This window comes from Pocillopora verrucosa, chromosome 9 (assembly GCF_036669915.1).
Source record: "Pocillopora verrucosa isolate sample1 chromosome 9, ASM3666991v2, whole genome shotgun sequence".
Lineage (NCBI taxonomy): Eukaryota > Metazoa > Cnidaria > Anthozoa > Scleractinia > Pocilloporidae > Pocillopora > Pocillopora verrucosa.
Window position 1 is genome coordinate 3,048,893 of NC_089320.1, and position 24,124 is coordinate 3,073,016.

A 24,124-nucleotide genomic window follows, 5' to 3' on the forward strand; every position below is an offset into this window, starting at 1 on the left:
AGAGGTCACGTTGTCACCGCAGGGGTGAAAATAGTCCATTTCGCAAAAAAGTAACTCTCCTAAAATTACTATTTTGCGAAACATATTTTAATACGGTTTAAGAAATAAAAGGAGGCCAAAATGTTCGGTGATATACTAATTTGTTATGTTTAAATGTATTTTCGTGACGTGAAAGAGGTCACGTTGTCACCGCAGGGGTGGAAATAGTCCATTTCGCAAAATAGTAACTCTCCTAAAATTACTATTTTGCGAAATACATTTTAATACGGTTTAAGAGATAACAGGAGGCCAAAATGTTCGGTGATATACTAATTTGTTATGTTTAAATGTATTTTCGTGACGTGAAAGAGGTCACGTTGTCACCGCAGGGTGAAAATAGTCCATTTCGCAAAATAGTAACTCTCCTAAAATTACTATTTTGCGAAATGCATTTTAATACGGTTTAAGAGATAACAGGAGGCCAAAATGTTCGGTGATATACTAATTTGTAATGTTTAAATGTATTTTTGTGACATGAAAAAGGTCACGTTGTCACCTCAGGGTGAAAATAGTCCATTTCGCAAAATAGTAACTCTCCTAAAATTACTATTTTGCGAAATATATTTTAATACGGTTTAAGAAATAAGAGGAGGCCAAAATGTTCGTTGATATACTAATTTGTAATGTTTAGATGTATTCTCGTGACATGAAAGAGGTCACGTTGTCACCGCAGGGGTGGAAATGGTCCATTTCGCAAAATAGTAACTCTCCTAAAATTACTATTTTGCGAAATGAATAAAAATCCTTCTTGTTAATGAACGATTACTCCAAAATCCTTGTGAAAGTTATCTTTACCTTATTAGAAAATATATCTGCATTATTTCTTTTGTTTTATTTCATCTGACCCGATTTCGTTTCGTTTCGTTTCGTTTCGTTTCGCAAAATAGTATAAGCCTAAGAAAAGCCCAAGGCTGAACACTCCATTTCCGAACGCCTGATCCGAGAAGCGAAAAATCCAAGCTCAAAATGACCGGGCGGCCACAAATCCAACACAGAATCTAAGCACACATACTGTAGTTTCATTTCAATTCACTACAAACTCAATCTTCCCCGTGCAACCGACGCTAAGCCGCGGTTTGCTTCAAAAATTTCCAGTTTAGAGGTTTCTAACAGCCCGCGACCACATCAACCTTGACACACGACCGTTGAAACCCTACCTCCTTTTCAAACTGAGCCTCGCCGGGGACCACACCGTCAACAGATTTATATTGTCATTGAGGCTGTCTTATCGCTCATGCACTGTTTCCATCCACTCGCTCCCTGCTGATTTCCCGCGCGGTACTAGTGCAACACTCTTATCTTATCGTCTGGGTCGGTTCTTGAGAAACAGAGCAAAGCCAACTGTCTAAATTAGCCTGCATAATAGACGCAATTCGTTTTTTCATTTAATTTATCTATTTATTTATTTATTTTTTGTTTTGCGTTTTTCAGGCGGACAGAGGGGAGTACGAGGCGAAAGCGAAGCGTGTCAAACGCGGGGGGGTTAGGAGGGTGGAGCGCAAAAAATGCACAGCAAACGCTGAGTTTTTGGTTAAGAACGGAAGCAGCTTAGTGCAGTTGTGCAGTGATGAGTTTGTTGATCAGTCTTAAGCTGATGGGATTGGTTGAAAGGAACGAACTGCAAGGAACATAGAATGACATTTTCCAGGCCGGAGAATAATTTGGGAGCTTATCATTAACAATTTTATTACATTTTTTGTTGGGCCATTGGGTATTAGGATATCTGAAATTGAACACGCATGTAGAATAATGTGTAAGAAATTTGTATCGTGTTGTTATTTTTCAAGGAGACTGAGGCGCGCGAAGTTACCGACAAAGGACCTCCTAAGTTGCTACACCACTTACATACGCCTAGTTGAGAAACACGAATGTCTAGTTTTTTATACTGCTCTACTGCAATAGCTATATGAAGACTTAGTACGTCTGATAAACGAGCACCACGCACAAATAGCACTAGCAAACCATCTTAAAAACAGGCTTTAGGGACGGACCATTATTTTTCTGAAGGGGACTGCAATAGCTCTTTGAAGACTAAGAACGTCTGATAAACGAGTACCATGCATAAATAGAACTAGTAAACCATCTTAAAAACGGGCTTTAGGGACGGACCATTATTTTTCTGAAGGGGACTGCAATAGCTCTTTAAAGACTTAGAACGTCTGATAAACGAGCACCATGCATAAATAGAACTAGCAAACCATCTTAAAAACAGGCTTTAGGGACGGACCATTATTTTTCTGGGTATGAGAAATTTTATTTGCAAACATTTTTTAAACATTTACGTCTCCGCAAACATTTTTTTCCTACATCATCTTCGTGCAAACAATTTTTTCCATTTTTTAATTGCCACATTAAATTCCCATTTTTCAAGAAGCATTCAGCTATTTTCAGATTTGTTATTTGCTTAATAGAGAGTGACCACTTTTAAGTTCCCAAATTGTGTTAATTTTTATACTAATGCTTCGATTTGTGGCTTAATTTTTTTTATTTCAGTTTTGGTAATAGTATTTTTTAATATCTTACCTGACGTCACTGCAAACATTTATTTTTACCCTATCACGCTTGCAAACAAATTATTTTGTCTTTTCAGACCCTGCAAACAATTTTTTTTCAATATTTCTCATACTCCCCTCCAGAAAAATAATGGTCCGTCCCTTCGCATTATTTCAATGAACCAACTTTCCGTCCGGTTTTGGACGCTACCGTCCAATTTTGATCGTCACCGTCTGATTTCGGACAGTTCCGTCCAGTTCCAGATCCCCTTCCCCCGTTTTTTTTGTTTTTGTTTTTGTTGTTGTTTCTGTTTTTGGTTTTGCTTTTTTTCACTATTCCGTCCAACTTCAGACGCTTCGTTGTTAGGACAGTTCTGTCCAATTAATTGTGAACGCATCTGTCCCCACCGGATGCTTCTGTTAGTTTTCGGACGCGATTATTTAGATTTAATGCTAATTTAAACCAATGCATCAAAAAAAATTTTGAATTTGTATCAATTACTGTGTTGCATGCAATTAAGGGGTATCTAATTATGCTAACCCTTCCACTCCCGAGATCGAATTAGTAATTCTTCTTACTGTTTGCCATACAATTCTCATGATGTTGGTTTGGAGAATTTGGTGCTTGATCAACCAATAATCTCACAATTGATATTTTTCTTTATTCTCATCACCTGTCTGCTTGAAATTGTATTGATAAAGTAAGGAGAAAATCTATCTTGATCACTCACGGGAATTAAGGGGATAAAGACAAAGAAGGAGCTTACATCCATCATTTCACAGTCTAGTGTTTTTTTGTTTTGTTTTGTTTTGTTTTGCTTTTTTCTCTTGAAAATCCCTGAGCCAGTCACTTTTATTTCCATCCGACCAGTTACCGCATATACATATCCAAGAGTAACTGCAGAATAATAATAATGATAATAATAATAATAATAATAATAATAATATTACAAAACTTTATTCATAGATTTAAAAAAAATAGACTATTTACAGATTCAAGAATATGAATATTTAAATATATACCCTATTGTACATTCTTCTTGTGTACGAAAGAGAATTGTCGTAAAATGACTATCTAAAGACTAATAATAACAATTATAAAAAGCATCAAAAAGTTAATAAGGAAATAAAAACTATCTATAATAATAATAATAATAATAATAATAATGGTTTATTAACAGATCCACCAGGTGGCTCTTCCCTGTTAAAATACATCAATTACAATTAAAATAGCAGGTAGTTTAGTGTTAACAACTGGGTTGAAAACGTAAATCAGCCACCGTAAAGGGTAAAAAAGCTGACGTTTCGAGCGTTAGCCCTTCGTATCGCTCTGACGAAGGGCTAACGCTCGAAACGTCAGCTTTTTTACCCTTTACGGTGGCTAATTTACGTTTTCAACCCAGTTGTTAACACTAAATTACCTGCTATACTCTCCCACCGACGCAGCACCACAGTTTCTCTAGAAACTTACCTCTTTATTCATTTTACAATTAAAATAGTTTTTAAAAAAATCAAATTAAGTTATTTCACAAATTACGCAATATGCAATTAAAAGTAGAAGTAGGATTAACAGAATAGAAATTACAGCAAAACTAACTAATCACTTTGTACTCTATTGCATAAAAAATTCCTTCAAAGTCTTGAAAAGATTCTATAATCTTTACAGTTTCTAATAGATTCTGGTAAATTGTTAAATAGCTTCGACGCGTTATCTTGGAAAGTGCTGTTTTCGGTTGGGAACACTAATCTAATTGAATTGCTTGAGCGCAGTTCCTTGCGGCATTCCTGTTTTATTATTTTAAGATAATCTGGCCAAGTCTCAGTGTTATGCAAAGCTTTAAAGCATGATTTAAGATAGGCATGGAAGAGTTAAAATTAGGAGGGAACAAAAACTTCTCCTCACCCGTATCTCCCATTTCGAAAGGTATTGCACGTCATTTACAGATCCTACATATACCGGCACGTGGGCGATGTTTTTCACGCGCGCTTCCACGTGTACGTCTTAATAGTTCAACATAAGGCCGGTCACTTTGATGGGGAGACTTGCGTTACAACTAGGGACCGATAGATTGGTTTTCTAACCATCTGCCTGTGAAATTAAGACATGTCCTTCTGTCTCTTCGATCCTCGAGTAAATTTAACGTTTTTGGCACTGCTTCTGGTGTACCAAATTTACTTCATAAAATCTCTGAGCGCTGAGAAGGGAAGATCAAGATCGAATACAACTCAAGATGGGGCCCAAACTTGTGCAAATGATTTTCTCAAACCCAAGATTTGCCCAACAAAGAATGAAGACCGGACCCAGGATGCATTTTTGCGCCTGGTGAGGCTCAATGGTGTAAAAATCGGCCACATTCGGGAAATGAAACTCGAGGAGAATAAATCACATCGAGTTGTGACCCGCAGTTTTCAACCATTGTTATTCGAGATAAACGAATTTCTGAGCCACAAGGAATGCGATCTGCTCATTCAGTTATCCCAACAAAGTCACCTTAAGGACAGCTTAACAATCAAGGGAAAAGGAGAAGGAATTGGTAAAGAGGAATTCGTGAAGAAGCTGGCCTCAAAGAATTTGACCCTCGAAAAAACTCTGTTCTGCTGGAAACTCCAACGACCTGTCTATGACACTGATCGGGACGGAAAAATAACGCTACAGGAATTTATAAGATTTGTGGATCTAGAGAAATATGTTTATCCGACAAAGGAAGATGCATTGCCGATATTTACTTTATTTGATTTCAACTCAGACGGATTTGTTGATGACAAGGAGTGCGCAGACGTCACAAATGCTACCTACGTTGAGTTCCTCTTTCATGTCGAGAAACTCAAATCTGACCCTCGGTATTTCATTCGCTTTAGTGAATCTGCAGTGCTTTCTAAAGACACGCCCGTTGTGAGATCGCTACAGAGAAGGATCGCTAAGCTCACGGGCCTGTCAAGAACTTTAATAGAAAAAAGTGAAGAAATTCAGGCAAGTTTTCTTATAAAAATATAAAGACCTTTGATAAGGGATCACTCTCAGACAATTAACCCCGTTTTTGGAAGAGTGCGTGACAACATTCGCGACCGAAATCCCGATAGATGTAAGCTCCGCTTCTGATTGATTAGAATGCATTTTTTTTGGCCGGTGATATTGGTGAAGGTATATCGTCCCTTAGCGGCATAAGACAAAAACTTCTTGATCATCTGATGATGAAAATTGCTTTGTTTATGTTCAGGTGGTGCGTTACTCTGTGTTGGGCCATTACAATGCTCACTACGACACAACGCACGATTCTGCCAGGATAAAGGAATGCTGCCGTGAAGGACAAGATTTTCAAGATTGCAACTTGTGCAGGTTTGTTTTTGCTAGGTTCGTTATTACGCGCCGGCAGGCCTTCATTATTAACGCTTCAGCACGAGTGTTTCTTCGCCCGCAAGAAAATATTCGGAGGTCTTGAGCGAATCGGTGAGAGGTCTGGAACCGGGTCTAGCACTGACAAGTCTTAGAGCCAGGCTCCCGACAAACCTTTCCCCGGCTCGTCTCTAAATCTTCCAGCGTGGGAAAAACGCGCCGCCTGCAACGCTTATAATAAAGCCCTATCCCCAAGCTTGGTTCTTCACGACATACTTTGGTCTTAATTGCACTAGTATTTTACCCCCGGAGTGGAGACACGAGAAAAAGAAAACGCAGAGAAAAAGGGCCGGCAAAAACCTGGCACTAAGGCTCGCTCTCCTTAGTCTTCCCCTATCCATGTTTTACGGGATCTCTGTAGCAGTAGGGGTTCGTAATAAGCCCTCAACTGCTGTAGATTTTTAAATATATCAATGTCTATTTTTGGCTTATGGGTACATAGTTTATTGTGTTAATTAAGTCTCTCTTAATTAATTTTCCAGGTTCGTTACCATTCTCCTTTACTTAAACAACGTGGCGAAAGGCGGCGAAACGGCATTCCCCTTGGCGGATGATCCTGAACGTTTCTACTCGAGAAACTATTCCGTAACCCTCAATGAAAGATGCCGCGAAGCTAACCTACTGATCCAACCAAAGAAAGGCAAAGCGGTCATGTGGTACAATCATCTCTTAGAGCATGACGGGGATGATCACATGGGTGTCTTTGATTGGCTGTCTTTACATGGTGGATGTGACGTCATTGAGGGAGTCAAGTGGATTGCGAATGTATGGTTGAACGCACCCTTAAGAAAAGACGACAATTCATAATTGAACTGTAATGTTTTAGATCGTAATTAAAGCGCGGGAAAATTCGGGCGACCAAGTCGTGATTGTTTTAAGTTTTGCATCTAATTGGTTGAGAAAGTGGCGCTAGTTCTCTGGGCCAATCACAGAGCGATGTCAAAGAAAATCAAAGCAATTTTGGATTAATAGGTAATTTAGCGTTAACAACTGAGTTGAAAACGTAAATTGGCCACCGTAAAGAGTAAAAAGGCTGACTTTTCGAGCGTTAGCCCTTCGTCAAGTAATCCAAAGCAATCTTGGATTACTTTCGACACTCAATTGAAAATTGCTCCATCAGGAAATTTTGCTAGACTACACTTGTCAGTGTATACCTGCTGGAGTCGAATTTCTCTCATACCCCTCTGGCAAATTTCGTCCTCGGCAACTATTGAAAAACTTGTATGTCGGCTAAACGACAAGGAATTTGTCAAGAGGATGTTGGCGCTATTGTTTCATCTTCAGAGCTTAAAAAAATCTTGCATAGAAAATAAAAACTTGCCAGTGCTTATGCGACTTCCGACCTTAGCAACAAATTAGAAAACGTCACGGCCGTCTGGACAATCATTCCGACTTGGTCTTCGTTCCTCGCAAAGAAATGTCTCTTCGGAGGAGGATCGTGGGCTCAGTTCTTGAATTGCGGCTCGTTATAGATTCTACAACTTAGCCAAATCACGAATGATCTTTGAAGGTTTAGAAGTTAGAAGGTTTCTTTTAAACAAGAGTAAATAAAGTTGTCTTTTGCTGTCGAGAGAAGAGAAGAGAAGGGGAAGGGAAGACGGCAAAGGAAAGATCGGGAAACGGGAGAGAAATGAGAAAAAAGTGAACATTTGCTGAGGTTATTCAATAATTCGGGATATGAAAAATTCTCAGTCCTTCTCCCTTTTTTTTTTCCCCCCCCCCCCCCCCCCCCCGACCCAAAAAGGCGAACCCTTTCCCTATTGAACGTCGCCACACCTAAGCAGGGTATGTTCCCTTATCGTTACCGTCACTTTGAACATTCAGTTCTGAAATTTGAATATCTTTTATTTGTCATTTTGTTGTTATTTTTGTTTTATATGGCCGCTCACTTACTCAAAATTCTTCTCTGCTGCATCCGCTTTCTAAAGAACAAAATTTACTCTACGTAAAAATGGTTTCGAATACAAAGTAAACGAATTTGTATCTCGCTCCATTTACTCGTATCAGACCCAAGTCAACTTCTGGGGGCAGCGGATGTTGATGAAAATGTGGTGTCATGAATGCTATCCTCGCCCTGAAGCGGATTACTAATCTGCACTTGATTACGAACAAACCTCTCACTCTGCTCTTCACCTGATATAAAATACGCCCTCTGATAACGCGTAACATAATTTCAGGCTCTCCTTATGTCCTCAAGTAAGCGCCTAGGCACTTATATAAAATTTCGGTTTGAAGGAGGGGCACTTATCGGAAGGACAGTGCTTAAGCGGGGGGCTGTTTTTTCATCATCAACTTTTTTTTTCAGAAGTATCCCAATAACATTTGTTAATTTCCAATGTAAATTGGTCCTCGAAGACTACAGAATTGTTTAGTTGCTCATGCTTACGAAGTTTACACCAAGAGCGCGGCAATAGGACCCAAATTAAAAGAACAGCAAGCAAATGGAGATAGAAAAAACTGGAAATGACTTGACGAAAAAAGGACAGCACTGATGCTGCTGTAGTTGAAGATACAAAAAAGTAGCAACAGCAACAGGTTTTCTTAGTGTCCCTATTAGTAGGTATACGGGGGGGGATGCTAATTCGAAAGGGGCTCTTGCTTGACATAATGACCTGGAGGGTGGGTGCTTATTTGGGGAGAGCGCTGATTAGAGCGTGGGCGCTTATTCTTGGAAATACAGGGGAAAATTCATTATCCTGTGCTAATCGCGTCGTAGTTAAACCATAAGAAGTCGTAGATAAAGTGGAAATGTGTACAGGTTTTCCTTGTGTTTCTACTATTTAAGAAAGTGAGGGACGAAGGGAGCTGGCGGAGTGTGGATGCTTTTTCTGAGGAGGGGGCTTCTTCGAGGAAATACAGAAAAATCCTGGATCTTTTCCCTGATCAAACCAGGCCTGTTAAACTTTTAAAAATCAACAGCCCCATGAGGTTTTATTTTGTTTTTACATTTTTTTCCCGCTTTTGTTTTTTTTATCATGACGCAAGAGATCAGTTCATAATATCTTGCCTGACGCCATTCAACTGTAGTGTTTTGGTTCTTCAGATAGGCCTTTTCAAGGCAAAAATGTGAACGGCGCGTTCTTGCGCCCCTCGCGTGACCTTCTCGCGTGGTGTTTTGTCAGTCACTCTACCTAATATTTCTTGCAGTTACAGCCTGTAGTATCAAATGACAAAAACCTAGCTGAGTCTTTGTGCGGGCATCGTGCAGCGATAAACAAACGGCCTTTGATCTGATTAAGTTTGAGATAACACAGACAACAACAACCCCTTTCTTCTTCGATGGTGTTGCTCTGCCTATCTTTGGCAGTTATCACCTCATCATGTCTTTTCCCTTGAAATGTTTTTTCTTCATTCTTGTGATAACTTGTGGTTTCGTCCATATTCGTGGATCGGATTTGAAGCCAAGCAAAGGTGAAACATGTTCCTTTGGTGGCCCCGGCGTGGATGGGGACGGCGAACAAGAACCGTGCTATAAAGATGGTTTATACTCTGCCATTTCAGACGTACGACTTCCAAGGAGAGATCCTGTAGCTGTAGATCACGTACAAACCATCCAAGTTGATGAAGAGAAGACCTTACAATTAAAAACCCGAAGTGTAAAGCCGCCTGTGTTTGAAATCCCAGGTCTGCTAAGCGACGATGAATGCGATCACTTGGTAAACCTAGCGAACACGAATGGTCTCGCAGAGAGCGCAACCGCACGTAGAGAAACGGTGACTAGAGAGGGTGTGAACACAACGTTAACACAGAGACAAATGGGAATCTACTGCAAGAGAATCTGCCGTTTCGACAAGAATGAGGACGGGAATATAACTGTTCGTGAGTTTAATGATTATGTATACAGCGTTAAAAAAATGTTGGTGACCCGCAACGATGTGTGGAACGCTTACGAAGCGCTCCTCCTCGAAGGAGCTTCGTACATCACCTACGAGAACTGCACTAAGGTGAATCGAACGCAGTTTGTAGAGTTCATGTATCGACTTCACACCATGTACCGCTTCCCTTACTATAATGAAAGATACAGTATGCACACTTGGGTGGAGTTTAGTAAAAAAGATCCTGTGTTGGAGCGAATTAAAAGAAGAGTAGCAGAGGTTACTCAGATCTCTGCGTTGCAGATTGAGCACAGCGAAGATTTACAGGTAAAAAAAAAATAGAAAGTGATTACTTAGTTTTAGCTTCAAATTTCGATCTTGTCCTCGACCATATCAGGTGGGAAAGAAACCACTTTTGTTTGCCAATGAAACTTGATTCTTTGCACCCGTTGTCTTGTTTTTGTCACGCAGCACAAGTGGCAAGACTTCATCCAGCGGGTGGTCCTCTTACTAAGGGGAAGCGCATAGACTACAAATGGTCTCTCCTTTTCGGCGAAGACCGTAGCGCATCCCCCTCCCCAAAAAAACAAACAAACAAAAGAACAAACAAAACAAAACAAAAGCAGCGAAAAAGGAAAAATAAAGAAAAACCCTTGATGTTAGCGCAACCGCGCGGAACTCTGGAAGTGAAAGGCAGTAGGTACATTTCGTACTTTTTTAAAGTCACGCGACGGACTTCGCCGAAGAATGACTGCTCGTAGTCTAGGGAACGCGTCGTGTGTATGATTAGATTCGAGGCATAAATTCTCCTCCCCCCTCTGTCTCATTGCAGAAATTTTCCTGTTACGCAAGGGATAAGTCGTGATTTGTAATGATATTGCTCCTGATTGGTTAGAAGATATGTACAATTTTTCTTTTAGATCAATAACAGGGCAAAATAAAGCAAGATCAAAACAAACGAGAATGACACTTAATTGGAAATTATTCTATCAGTAAACTCTATTTGTTTGTTTGTTTGTATATTAACAGGTTGTCAAATATCGGCAAGGTGGCCATTATTACGCCCATTATGATTCTACTGTGGGTTCAGAAATCCAGGAAAAGAGATGTTGTCAGAAGTTTGAGAACCAATCCCAAAGTTCTTGTCTTATATGCAGGTGAGCTTATAGGCTTTTTGCAGTCTGTTACCCTTTGACTCACAAGAATAGCTAGCAGCTATTTTCTCTGTACAATATCACCCCTCCTCCTCCTCCTCCTCGCCCTCCTCCTCCTCCTCCTCCTCCCCCTCCCCCTCCTCCTCCTCCTCCCCCTCCTCCTCCGCCTCCGCCTCCCCTCCTCCTCCTCCTCCTCCTCCTCCCCCTCCTCCTCCTCCTCCTCCTCCTCCCCCTCCTCCTCCTCCTCCTCCTCCCCCTCCTCCTCCTCCCCCTCCTCCCCCTCCTCCTCCTCCCCCTCCTCCCCCTCCTCCTCCTCCTCCTCCTCCTCCCCCTCCTCCTCCTAAATACAAGCGGAATTACGGGCACAAGGATCAGAATGCTGTCCAGGCCGTTTTCGCAGTGAAATAAGAGCTGTGACCTTACTCACCGTAGAGTCTCTATTGCTTAGTGGTAGAGCATCAGAATCTCAGAATCTGAAGGTCTGAGGTTCGATTCCTCTTGGGATTCATAATTTTTTTCGAAAAAACATCGTCCGCTAAGAGCTGTTTGTTTTTTTGCTTGCGCTTGTGCTTGCGCTGTTAATGCAAATCAGCTTTAACCTTTTACATCCTAACATCAGTATACAAACTCTTCATACTATGCTCTACACATCTCCCAAGGTGCTGACAAGGAGAATTTGTTAAACAATCAGGAGCCTCTTTAGTTGGTGATCATTTCCTTTATTCTCGTAACCTAAATGTGTGATTCGGGGATGTGGGGAGAATTAGGTACTAATCACTCTTGGGGGTCAAAAGGTTGAGAGGTAACTGTTCAAATCGGCGAACGATTCGGATTTTCCACTTAATTTTTTTGGTTTTTCTTTTTATTTAGGTACATCACCGTTCTGTTCTACTTGAACAATGTCACTGAAGGAGGAGAAACTGCGTTTCCGATCGCAGATCACGAAGAACTGTTGTCAGGAAGAAACTATTCCTCAAATCTCAGTAAGAGGTGCCAAAAGGCAACTTTGATTGTGAAACCCGTGAAGGGTAGCGCTCTGTTTTGGTACAACCATGTTCTAGAGGAGGAATCCGGAATGATGGGCGAGGTGGATCTGTTATCGTTACATGGCGGATGTGATGTGGATAAAGGAGAGAAATGGGTCGCAAATTTATGGATTAATGCCCCGCGCGTTGATCAAACTGTATAACTTTTCCTGAAAGAACTGCTGTCGAGATTACACTCGTTAAACAAAAATAACGATAAATTCAGCTGCATTCAATTACAATTTGTTGTTATTAATTTGAGGTTTTAAAAAAGAACTCTCTGTGGATGGAATTTCTGTTCTACCTGCAATACTCACATCACCAAAACTGTTATCAGGGTCACTTAACCAAATGAATAAAGGGGGTAAGTTTCTAAAGAAACTGTGGTGCTGCGTCGGTGGGAGAGTATAGCAGGTAATTTATTGTTAACAACTGAGTTGAAAACATAAATTGGCCACCGTAAAGAGTAAAAAAGCTGACGTTTCAAGCGTAACCCCTTCGTCAGAGCGATTGACGAAGGGCTAACGCTCAAAACGTCAGCTTTTTTACCCTTAACGGTGGCCAATTTATGTTTTCAACTCAGTTGCTAACACTAAATTACTCACTTAAACAAAGTTAAACAGTCGCATTCTTGGAAATGGCCTCGGCGGAGCGAAAACGAGAGAGGCTTGGGTCGGGTCGGTTCATTACGTACCTGACTCAAGCCTTCCTCGTTTTTTCTCTCCCGCGACTATGGCGTCGTTTACAATCGTGCATTATTTTTCTGTTATTCGCGCGTTGACAAAAAAAAAAAAAGAAGTGATTGTGCCCTTTGAACGCTACTGATCCTTTAATTCTGAACGCCATCAAAAACTGCTCTCTCTCTCTCCCCTGACTCCCTTTCAAGGGTTAATAAATGACAAAGATGTTAGAGATTATTGTTGAAACGTTTATTAAAGGACGTTCAACTGGAAGGTTATCTAAAAATTTTCAGTTCTCAAGTTAAATTGTCATTTGAATTCACAAACTCACTTTTACAGTTAACAAATAACCATACGTCTACCAGTCTGCTTAGTGTGGCATGCACAGGTCTTTTTTTTCTTTTTTTTCCGTCGCGTATCGTGGATGCCACAATGATAATATCGTTAGTCTACGAGCAGTTCTTCGTTTTCGGCGACGTCCAAAAAGCGCGCGAAAAAAAAGAGGAAAAGTTGATATTAGAACGCCGCACGGATTCCAGCGAGCTCCGTGCAGCATCTTGAAGTCAAAATTTTTTTCATTAATTTTTTTGGACTCGTGAGACGGACTTCGCCGAAAAGGAGGGACTACTTGTAGTAGATAGTATCTTACACTACAGCGGTAAAATTAAGAGGCAGGGCAGCGTAAATTCGCTCAAATTGTACGCCCTGCATAAAGCTATAATGGCTTTGGTCGCACGAAATCTCGTCAAATTCTGCCAAAAACTGCAGACTAAAGCATACGAGAAAATTTATGGTTTCCATACCAAGGTTTTTTAAAATACGAACGTTTACCATAAGTGTTGAATGATCTATAAAAATATATTTACATAATACAAGGACCAACCCTTTCTAGGCGCTCACTTGGTAAAACAGAGCAAAATGGTAAACGCGCGCTTTAATCGCGGCAGAGCCAAAACGAGGGAGGTTAGGACGCGAACCGACCCAAGCCTCTCTCGTTTTTCCATTCCTCTGCCACCATCGCGCCTCGTTTAATTAACTGAATGCTTGGAAAGGACGACCGTGAAAAAAGGTTTGATAGCTAATAAACTGGCTTTTTTCCTCTGCCTCGTCCTCTTCCCCTGCCAAAATAGCTTTGTTTCTGCGGATTAAACGCTGGTTTAACAACTGAACGAGGTTCTACAATGGCTGCATTTTGGTCGATGCAAATTCCTTTCCCAAAGGTCAGAGAAACCAACTCAGGGACTGAGCTTTTGACAAGTGCTTTAGTTTCACTACATTTCCCATTCAGTAAGTCACGAGTGGTTACGGTCAGTTTGGTATCTATCAAATTTGAAAATCTTGCTCTGATTAGTGGAGCATCGCTGCTTTTTAAACTGTTCAAGTTGCCTTTGACAAGCTTCACAGATGTTCCCGATACTTCCATACCAAAATGCGAACAAAATTCACCAGCATCTTGAGCGTTATCGAAATTTAACATGTCAACAAGCAGGGCCAAGGGCAGACTTGCGTTGCGACAAAAGTATGCGGTGTTGATGGCAGCGAGAGCATCTCCTCTCACTTGTTGCATGTGTTTATGAACAGCACAGCATGCTAGGAATGGCAGCCTTTTCACCAGCCTAAAGAATCGAACAAAGTTCTTAAGCATTATGCATGTCGTGATGTCAAAAGCTAGCCGTAATAGACAGCTGTTTTTGACTTCTTTCGGCAAGTTCACAGCGCGATTTAAGGCTTCAAAAGAGCCCAGATTGTGCAAGAGGTAGTATGCTTCAAATTCTGCTCTTGTGTCTCGATAAGCAGAAGGGTCTTCCTCGTCATAGAAACACAGAAGTCTCTTCAAACATTCATTTGTGTGATCATTGTTAATTTTTGGATCAAAAGCATCTAGTGGACTTTCACACAGTCTGTAACCCGATAAAATATGAAACCTGCAAATTCTTTCAAAGATTTCCGTCACAAGTTTTCCAGTGATTCTCTGGACTACCAAATCTTGCCTTATGGCTCTTGCTCGGTCGAATATAAACCAGTATATCATTTGCCAAGAATAGGTATTATCTTTGGAGGCGATTTCCTCGATTAAGTAATTCATGGTGCTTAAAAGGACATTAGCTGGTCTTAGTTCTGATGGATCAATAGATCTTCCCGCTGCTGAGCGCGAAAATTCCCTTATAACTGCTCGGGGATCTGCAATCAACTTGCCAAGATGGTGTTCACTACAACGAGATGGACTGGTAAAAGCAACAGTTTCAAAGAAGTGAAGTCTCCGCTGTTTCTCTCTGGCAGAAATTTCACTTGCAGGACACATCTCTAAACACGTTCCTTGAATGATATCCTTGCCGTATTCTTCCATTCTAATAAAGTTTTTCCGCTGTAAAAATGCACGAAGTTCACTTTCCAACGTCCTCCATTTTGAATGTATTACGCGATCAAATCCGCTGACGTGTGCGCCTGTGCGCTTAGCAACCACTCGAAAACAAAGATGGCGGATCGATTGCTTGGATTCCTGTAAACAATCTGCAACATGGCAAAATAAAGTTTGCTTACTAATTTATTGCAGAAAATGGCAACGTTGTTGAACACCACAACATCTAAAGGAGCAGGAAATTACATCGGAGAAACCAAAAAGCAGCTCAGAGATGGTAAAAACGTTCGCTTTTTATCCCTTTAATTTTACCAAGAGCTACACGAAACATCAACAATCACGATTTATTTTCTAATTATGTTATGCTATTTTTAAGGATTTGGAGTATACAATTATTCCAACAAGTTCTTCAGATACGAGGGGGAATGGAGCAAAGGGAAGAAACATGGTAGGATTTAACTGAATAAATCATTATGTTAACCTTTTTTACAGTACGTACATGAATGCAAATAAGCTTGTTTCTCAAAATTTGGGTTTTTATTACACCTTTTTCGGTGGATTTAAATACAATATAGATTTCTATAAGTCTTTAACTGTTAAAAAATTCAAATGAATTGATGATCACGCAATTATTCAAATGGTATTCTGAAAATATACTTTTAAATCTTTTGAAGGTCATGGTAAGCTTGTGATGGCTGATGGCAGCTTCTATGAAGGACAGTTCATTGACGGGGAAATCCAGGGGCATGGATTCCGCCGTTGGGCCAGTACAGGGAATGAATATACTGGACAGTTTGTTAAAGGTGAACTGAATGGCCATGGAGTAATGGTATATGGCGATGGATCACGATATGAAGGAGAATGGATTGAAAATCGGCGGGAAGGTAAATCTATAGTTCGTATAGTGTGATCGTCTGGGTGAGTGTAGTTCTGAAAAGAACTGTTGTTGGTGACTGACATTTCGACTACCTGTGCAGAAGTCATCTTCAGAGTCAAGTGATCTTCAGAGTCAAGTGAAGAGTAGTTGTCAGTCGATGATGTTATAAAGTCTGGTCTGTTGAACGTGATTGGTCTGTTTAGCCATGATGTGATTGGCTGGAAGACTCGTGCAGAGTTTGTTAACAGTCATTGGTCGGTTTCAATCCATACCTCCGCACAGGTAGTTGAAACGTCAGTCACCAACAACAGTTCTTTTCAGAACTACACTCACCCAGACGATCACACTATACGAACTACTGATACTCCTAGGTTCAAACCATTTACTTTAATAAGGTAAATCTAATATGATAAGATGAATCATATATGGATTTTGCTTGGTTCTTCTTATGACCTATTGGAGGAAAGACGCAAAGATGATGTCACCATCCTTTTCCTTTTTATATGAAACAAACAGATTCCATGTTGCCCTGGGTTTGTTCAGACACTGTCAGTAATAGATCACAGAAGATATCAAAATATGGTAAGAACATGTGTGATACACTTGGTTGTACCTCATTTGCCATTTATTTTGTTCTTATCACATTTTGATGTCATCTGTGATCTATTACTGGACAGATACACATGCAAAATGGAATCTTTTGTTAAACTGATACTTAGTAATGAGTTTCTAGTTACTGATGATTTTCATCTCTGAAGTAGATTCTCGAACCTTATCAATTGATTATCATCAATTCTTGATCTGCAGTGTAAACAGAAAGAATTGCTCAGAATTCACCATCTCTCCCATTCTATCAATTTTTTATCACAGGAGAAGGTAAACTTACCAACAAAGATGGATCTATCTATGAGGGATCTTTCCACAAACACAGAAGACATGGTGAAGGAAAATGGATCCTAAGGTTTGATAATGCTAATGCATACATAGTAAAAATTAACCCTGTGACCCCTTAGAGTAACTAATATATAATTTCTCCCTGTAATATCACCCCTAAATCAAACATTAAAGTTATGAGAATAAGGAAATGATCACATACTAAAGAAGTTCTTGATGGGTTAAGAATTTCTCCTTGTCAGTGCCTTAAGAGATGCATGCAGAACACTATAGAGAATATGCATACTGATGTTAGGGTGTTAATAGTTAAATGTTTCTTTTAACCAGCTTATCTTACGAAAGATAAACTGCTAAAAATCATTGTCTTGAGTAATTGTTAGTAATAGGTAATCTTGGACTTTTCAAATGAGTTTCATCAATATACTTGGCTAAAAGATAGAAACCCAGTTTGTTACAAATTTGGGAGGAGAAAACAGATATTTCTTCTCATAAAAACAGTACACTTCATAACCAAATAACTAATTATGAAACAGATTAAATCAGTCTATAACTCCTTGGATCTGGTTGTTAATTCCCCCCTTTAGCTGCCACACATTGCCTTGTAAATAAGTTATGAGAATTTGGATTAAGTTAGATTAAGTAAAACAACTTCTACTTGATAAATCTGAGTATTCTTACTACCTTGTTTTCTGGATATTGTATGGATATTGTTGGGAGAACTAATACATATTAATCAATTCTTTTGCATATAATTTGGAGAAAATGTTGCGATTTTGTACTTTTCTCTTTTATTAATGTTTACAGCGATGGTGATGTTTATGAAGGAGACTGGGTCAATGATTTGCGCCAAGGACATGGAATCATGAAATTTGTGGATGGAACTATTTATGGGGTCCGTAAAAAAAATTTTTTCCCCTACCTGTGGTTGAAATTTTCATAATTGTTAAAAAAATTCCAACAAATGCTGCTCTCAATAAAATGCCATGGATAAAAGAAAAATTACCAAAAAGAACCCCCTCTTCCTTCCCTGACTGAATGCTTCATTTGATCAGAAGAACGGGAAGAGTGAATTATGTTTCAGAATATGCAGTCAGAGTTTTCATTATGGCTTCAAATCTGAATAGAAAATAGTCCAGACCCTTGCAATTTGGTAGAGAGGAGAATTTTGCACTGACAGCAGTTAAAGAATTCTTCAATATCTGATGCTTTATGAAAAATTGGCCCTGTTGATCTTACCTACATTGTATGGTTTGAGAATATAGCAAATGTGTTGGTAATAAGGACAATGTGATGCAGAAGATACAAATGATTTTTCTTAACATATTACCCAAATACCATGCAACAAAATTTGTGTTTATCTATTCCAAATTGCTTCTATGGGTCTTAATTCAATATCAGATCACAGATGATATCCAAATGTGGTAAGCACAAAAGAGTGACAAACAATTGAGGCACAGCTAAGTATTTCACATGAAAGGTGTTCATACCACATTTTGACGTCATCTGAGATTTTTATTGTACAGACCCACAGCAACATGGAATCTGTCTGGCTGCCTTTTATGATAAAAATGCTAAAGGCTGTTAATGGTGACACCATCTATTCCTGGACATGTTGACTAAAAGCTTATTATATTTTAATTTTCACATACTTTGTACCATCTCATACAGGGTCAGTGGTGGGGAGATGTTTTCAATGGTGAAGGATCCATGTTTCACAATTCTGGTGTCTCATATGAAGGAATGTGGGTTAATGGCAGACCTGAAGGTAAAGATTCTAAAAAACTGTTAAACCTTTAACTCCAGAGGTGACAAAGATGTAGCTTCTTTGTACAATAGCTGTACATTATCTTGCAAACAGGTAATGAGAATATGCAAAATTATCAGGTAGAGGTTGTTATCTTGATCTACTAGTAACACCAAATTCTTGTTAATAATTTACAAGAAAATCTGTAGCAGGTAGAGGGGAGAATTAACAATCAGATCTTGGAAGTGAAAGTGTTAATCAATATCCCTATGCTTAGTGAGCCAATAAAAATATGAATTTTTAAAATGAATTTAGCCTTAACCACAAAATGTGAATGAAATATTTGTAATTTTAGTGGAGACAGTGCAGATCCGTATAACTGGAGATGATCATTTGGAATTCACACAAGGAAGACCATTTGGATTTGAAGTTGAGTGTGTCACAGCTGAAGGGGAACCAACAAATGGTTAGAATTTAATGTTAATGGGATATAAAACAACATTGACTACAATTTATGTCATTTTTGCTATTAGAGACATTAACTTCCTAACCCCTCGGAGTAACCAGTATTTAATTTCACCCTGCAGTGTTACCCCTGAATTACACATTAAAGGTCATGAGAAGACAGGAAATGATCATCAACTGGAGAAGATCTTGATTGGTAAACAAATCAAGATACAGCGGTGATCATTTCCTTTATTCTCATGACCTTAATGTTTGATTCAGGGGAGATACTGTGGGGAGAAACTAGATGCTAGTCACTCTTAGAGGTCAAAGCCCCTTAATCGTGCTACAGACAAATTCGTTTGAATTTAAAGTAGAATTATTGAGAAAGAAATGAATTTTGTTTCAGAGGAAGGGCGGTTGTTGCAGGTTACAGCTGGAATAAGAGTTTCATCAGGAAGGAAATCAGCAGGTGGCAGTGAAAGTGACCTCGATACAGTTATGACACCATTGTAAGTGTGAAACAAGAGCCCTTAACCCTTTACACCCTAACATCAGTATTTAGATTCTCCTTAGTCTTCACTATACATTTCCTTTGGTACTGACAAAGAGAATTTGTTTAACGATCAAAGCTTCTTGGGTTGATGATCATTTCTTTTATTCTCATGATCCTAATGTACGATTTTGCACCATGGATGTAAGGAGAAATTGGATGCTGGTCACTTTAAGGGTTTTAGGGGTTAAATGGTAAATGTTTCTTGATGAAATTATAATTTCTGTGGTTCAAATTTTTTTCTAGCATGTGTGTGTGTTTATTTAAACATCAGGTTGATTTTTTATTTTCCTTTGTTTTAAATGATGATGACAGATATCTATCTTTTAAGAGAAAAATGAAATTAAAACTGGTTAAACAAATTAGATGAATGATGAATTTGAATCATTGGCAATGAAATTCTGTAGACATTTTTATCTGATCCCTTTTGAAAACTTTTCTTTCAATTTTAAGACTCTGATGTATGGCCATGAGTTGAGCCTGCTTTTTTAGACCCTTTTTAGTGGAAGGAGGGTGAAAAACCATGCCCCCAAAATGGCTGGAAATGGAGCGTAGTTTAATACAGTCTGTGAGGAGGCCTTCTTTATTAGCCTTGCAGGATGCCAGATGCCTGCAGGAAGCTTTTAGATGGGTCAGGAAGAGGTTGGCAGGGGGTCTGACGCCTCATTATCAGTGCTAAACCCTTTGTAGGCCTCTTGTTGGTTTGCATTGCCCAGGCCTCATACTTTCTCAAAGGCAAAGAGACACTTATGCTGTAGTTCTGATAATGATGGCCTGCTTGCATGCTGACTTCAAGACATTTCTTTGACCTTTTTTAAATATATTTTGTTTTCTTTTACTTTAGCGGATTTGAAATAGAGCCATACCCCTTAACAGAAATGCTTGGAGAGATAGCATCAAGTGAATCTGTTTTCCCAGGAGCTGCCTCACAAGCCCCAAGTGTCATGTCCAGCAGACCTGTCCAAGCATCACCGCCAAATGCAGAGGAACTTTCCAAACCCATGGAAAATATACAGGTAAATACACTCTAAATTGTTACACGACCTAACCCAGACCTCACTCATGTTTTTCACTACTTCGCAACTATTGCACCTTGTTTTAATAACTGAACACTTGAATCTTGATCCACAAATCTAAAGATACAAATGAGAGCTCCCTATAAGTATTTCTTAATGAAGTGTTTTAAAGGTGTTTTCCTGTTGTTAGGTAACCGATATGTCTGATGTTGGAGATAAGGAGGGCTCATTTGTTGAGGCTCATGGCGAATTGCCAAGCAGAACAGCTGCACCATCTCAAGCCAGCACCATGATGCCAGCGAGCTATGACAAGAATGCAACTACTCAGGGAGATGGGTCATGTAAGGGGATTTCTTTTGTATGGGGTTCTTCAATTGGGTGTTTAAAATAGCCCAGGGTTGTACTGTTTTGGTTCATGTGATTAGCCTGCAGAACAAGCGTCCATTTCTTCTTTTTTTCAGACAAACATAGGCAAGCCCGCGGCGAGCGAGAGGAGCGAGGGACACGCGCGAAGGGCGGGAGATACACGCAAGGAAAAGATCTTTTTTTTTTCATCATGTTCCTCCCCTTGCGTGCGACTCGTGCGTGTCTTCGTTCGCCGTAAAACGAAAAACATTACGCCTGTTCTACAGGCTATTGTGTTACTCGTCAAGAAAACTTTATAATGCTTCTCTAGCACATGACTTAATAATATAATAATAATAATAGCAAAAAATATTTATTGATTTGTATTGCGCAAATATTAATTCAGGAAAGAAATTTTCATCTGCTCACAGAAATTTTCATTTGCGCGGTACTTGCCCTTTGCGCGGTACTTGCCCTTTGCGCGTGACTTGCCCTTTGCGCGTGACTTGCCCTTTGCGCCTGACTTTCCCTTTGTGCGTGACTCTCGCAAAGCACGTACTTGCATTTGCCTGAAATTCGCAAAAAAATAAAAGGAAAAAAGGAGCTTTCATCTCTTATAGAGGTAAATGTCGGTAGTCAATCAGAATGCAGATCTGAATTTGCTTAATCTTCCTAGTTAGAGTTTGCCATATGACTGAAATATAGAGTACGAGCAGGCGTTTAGTGTAGGCGAGTGATTTTTGCCCGCGAGAAAGTTTAAAAGGCCTTAAGTAGCGCGGGTCTTGCACTAATAATGGGTGCCAGATCCCTCGCAGGTCTCTTGCCTGCTCGCCTCAAACTTTCTCGCGTGCCGCAGCATAACAACGAGGCCCTGCTCAAAGGCTAATGAAAGTGTTTATTTTGTTTGTTTGCTTATTTGTTTGTTTGTTTTCACACTCAGCTGATCCTGGTGTTCTTATGGTTCCTCCGGTGGCAGTTCTCCCTCCTCCTGTTTCTCCCGTGCGCACTACAGCAGGGAAAGCATTGTTTGAAAATCTCTACATCCCACCCCTCCCCCCTGGGGTGAAACCCTTAAACAGTTTTGCTTCTCTACAGGCATCTCCGCCGTCTGAAATGCAAGCGGGCGTAAAATTCGCAGATACAAAGTACGTTAGATACTTCCTCTTGAGAAAATCTTTAAGAAAAGCTTTGGTGTTCCCTACCGCGCCTAATGCTTAGTTTAAAAACTTAAAACCTAGCGAATTCAAATCTAAAACCATCATAATTTGATCACTCGCGTTTCCCGCGTTTCCTTAGCCTCGCTTACAGCCATTTTAGATTTTTACAGCAGTGGGAGGATGGGGAAAAAAAGCAATTTGTACCAAGGGGGCGAGTGACGGTCAAAAGGAATGAGAGGAGAGGGGTGGGGCAATTTTTTTTTTTTTATAGCGCTTTTCACGAGAACTATCGTAGTACTTGTATAGAGATATTGTGAAAATCTGAAATCTACTTAAAGATCACTTTTAAGTTTTTAATTCGCAATCCTTGCTAATCGATCGTCTCCTTCCTTGGCCGTAGTGGTTTATGGTTCCCATTTTGATATTTTTTCTATCTTATCGAAATAGTATTTTATACTTTCTGGGAGAAAATCGTAACGTAGCTTCCATTTATTTCAGATCAAAGGACAAGCGTAGTCCTTTACTGAACGCGAACTTGCTCAAAGTTGTCAACCGAAGTGTTCCCTCGTCGGCAGTTTCAGACGGAAGGAAGAAGAAAGAAGCCTTAGCTGATGTGGTGGACAAAGTAGACGGGAAAAGGAAGAAGGAAAAGAAAGAAGAAAAAGATGACAAATTTTGTAAACCTGGTTAGTTAAATGGCCTCGTCTCCGGTTCTACAGAGCTCTTCTCAATGAAGTTGATTCTTTTAAAAAAAAGATAGCTAATTGAAAATGATTACAATAACACACCGACCAATAAGAAGATAGGAAATATCTCAAAGAACCAATGAGGACTCAGAGGAAAAAACCGTGGGAAAAAGTGGGTGACCAAGTCGCGGTCGGTTCTAGCTTTGCATCTGATTGGTTGAAATGGTGGCGGGTTTTTTTTCTTAGACCAATCACAGAGCGTAGTTACGCGCGACGAACCAATCAAGACCAACATTAGTAACGCTTCGTTTTTAATAGTTACCTAACCTTCTTTTTTTCTAGTCTGGCTCCAGGTTTCCGTAAAACGGTGAAGAGACTATTTTTCTTTTTGCCTTTCCACAGGTGACTATGTAATAATCGTTCAAGACGTAACATCGCCACCATTCCTCGACGTCACGCTAACTCCCGCGTTTCTTCACGTCAAAGTAACCCAGAAGAAAAGAGCGCAAAGTAAAAGAGAATCGAGAAGAAACTAAATCAAACAATTTATGGATGCACGTTTTGCAGGAAGGTTGTAACTTATTGAATTTTGAGCTTTCCGCTCGTGGCTTCGTGTGGATCACAGAGAGTGAATGAAAACACACCAATAATGGCGATGAGGAGAAGGGGAAAAACAACCAGTGGAGCGGGGAACTTTTCTGGAGGAGGTGGAAAGTTAAGGGGCTCCCTCACCCCTCCCCATACCTTTGACACCTTCCCCCCTCCCCCCCCCGATACTTAACTAGTTCACTAAAAAACTGAAATCGTTTGTCTTGCGACTAAAATGTCAAGCTGTTGTCATCATTTTCCGCGCGTCGAATTTCGAGCTAAACGGTCTCAAAACATTCCTATTCTGGAGTAATTGAAAAATGGCTCTTTGGAAGCTGCCTACAAAGATTCCAAAGTGCACCAGTAGTTTTATCTGAACAGTTGCTATGTCTACATGAATCAAACTCCAAGCAGGTCGTCGTTTACTTTTCAGCCCGAGTAGCAAAGCCGTGAAAAACTTGCCCGGGCCACACATCAGTGCAGTCAGGTATTAACTATTCACACCCTAACATCAGTATGCATATTCTCCATACTGTTCGCTATACACCTTGGATGGTACTGACAAGGAGAATTTGGTCAATCAAGAGCTTTAAAAGTTTGCGATCATTTCCTTTATTCTCCTGACCTTAACGTGCGATTCAGGGGTGATATCGTATGGAGAAATTAGAAGCTAATCACTCGTAGGGTTTAAAGGATTATAAATCACAAGAGACTTGTCACTCCTAATTTTGCGACTTCAAGATGTCGTCTAGTTTCACGTCCTTTACCAAAGTTTTATTTTTCTGTACATTCGTGTCTTTACATCATTCAATCAGTTGCCAAACCTTGTACAGGCACATAACAGACACAAGTACTTGAACTT

The 24,124-nt window shown here is 39.9% G+C and overlaps 4 protein-coding genes across 4 annotated transcripts; 3 read left to right on the top strand and 1 right to left on the bottom strand.

Moving 5' to 3' along the window:
* Nucleotides 1-4,553: 4,553 nt before the first annotated feature.
* Nucleotides 4,554-7,445, top strand: LOC131786852 (transmembrane prolyl 4-hydroxylase). Its single transcript, XM_059103923.2, has 3 exons — nucleotides 4,554-5,502; nucleotides 5,750-5,868; nucleotides 6,408-7,445. The coding sequence occupies exons 1-3, from the start codon at nucleotides 4,636-4,638 to the stop codon at nucleotides 6,730-6,732; spliced, it is 1,311 nt and encodes a 436-aa protein (XP_058959906.2). The 5' UTR covers nucleotides 4,554-4,635; the 3' UTR covers nucleotides 6,733-7,445.
* A 1,680-nt stretch (nucleotides 7,446-9,125) lies between these two features.
* Nucleotides 9,126-12,328, top strand: LOC136283380 (transmembrane prolyl 4-hydroxylase-like). The gene is made up of 3 exons (XM_066172170.1): nucleotides 9,126-10,067; nucleotides 10,770-10,897; nucleotides 11,765-12,328. Exons 1-3 carry the CDS (start codon nucleotides 9,246-9,248, stop codon nucleotides 12,081-12,083), a joined length of 1,269 nt encoding a protein of 422 aa, XP_066028267.1. The 5' UTR covers nucleotides 9,126-9,245; the 3' UTR covers nucleotides 12,084-12,328.
* A 558-nt stretch (nucleotides 12,329-12,886) lies between these two features.
* LOC131786850 (germinal-center associated nuclear protein) lies at nucleotides 12,887-15,005 on the bottom strand. The gene has a single exon (XM_059103921.2). It carries the CDS (start codon nucleotides 14,944-14,946, stop codon nucleotides 13,678-13,680), a length of 1,269 nt encoding a protein of 422 aa, XP_058959904.2. The 5' UTR covers nucleotides 14,947-15,005; the 3' UTR covers nucleotides 12,887-13,677.
* A 66-nt stretch (nucleotides 15,006-15,071) lies between these two features.
* LOC131786841 (MORN repeat-containing protein 1) lies at nucleotides 15,072-23,800 on the top strand. Its single transcript, XM_059103909.2, has 13 exons — nucleotides 15,072-15,235; nucleotides 15,335-15,406; nucleotides 15,633-15,842; nucleotides 16,706-16,796; nucleotides 17,534-17,621; nucleotides 18,398-18,494; nucleotides 18,829-18,939; nucleotides 19,327-19,429; nucleotides 20,315-20,486; nucleotides 20,677-20,827; nucleotides 21,772-21,976; nucleotides 22,487-22,674; nucleotides 23,077-23,800. Exons 1-13 carry the CDS (start codon nucleotides 15,157-15,159, stop codon nucleotides 23,208-23,210), a joined length of 1,701 nt encoding a protein of 566 aa, XP_058959892.2. The 5' UTR covers nucleotides 15,072-15,156; the 3' UTR covers nucleotides 23,211-23,800.
* Nucleotides 23,801-24,124: the final 324 nt, after the last annotated feature.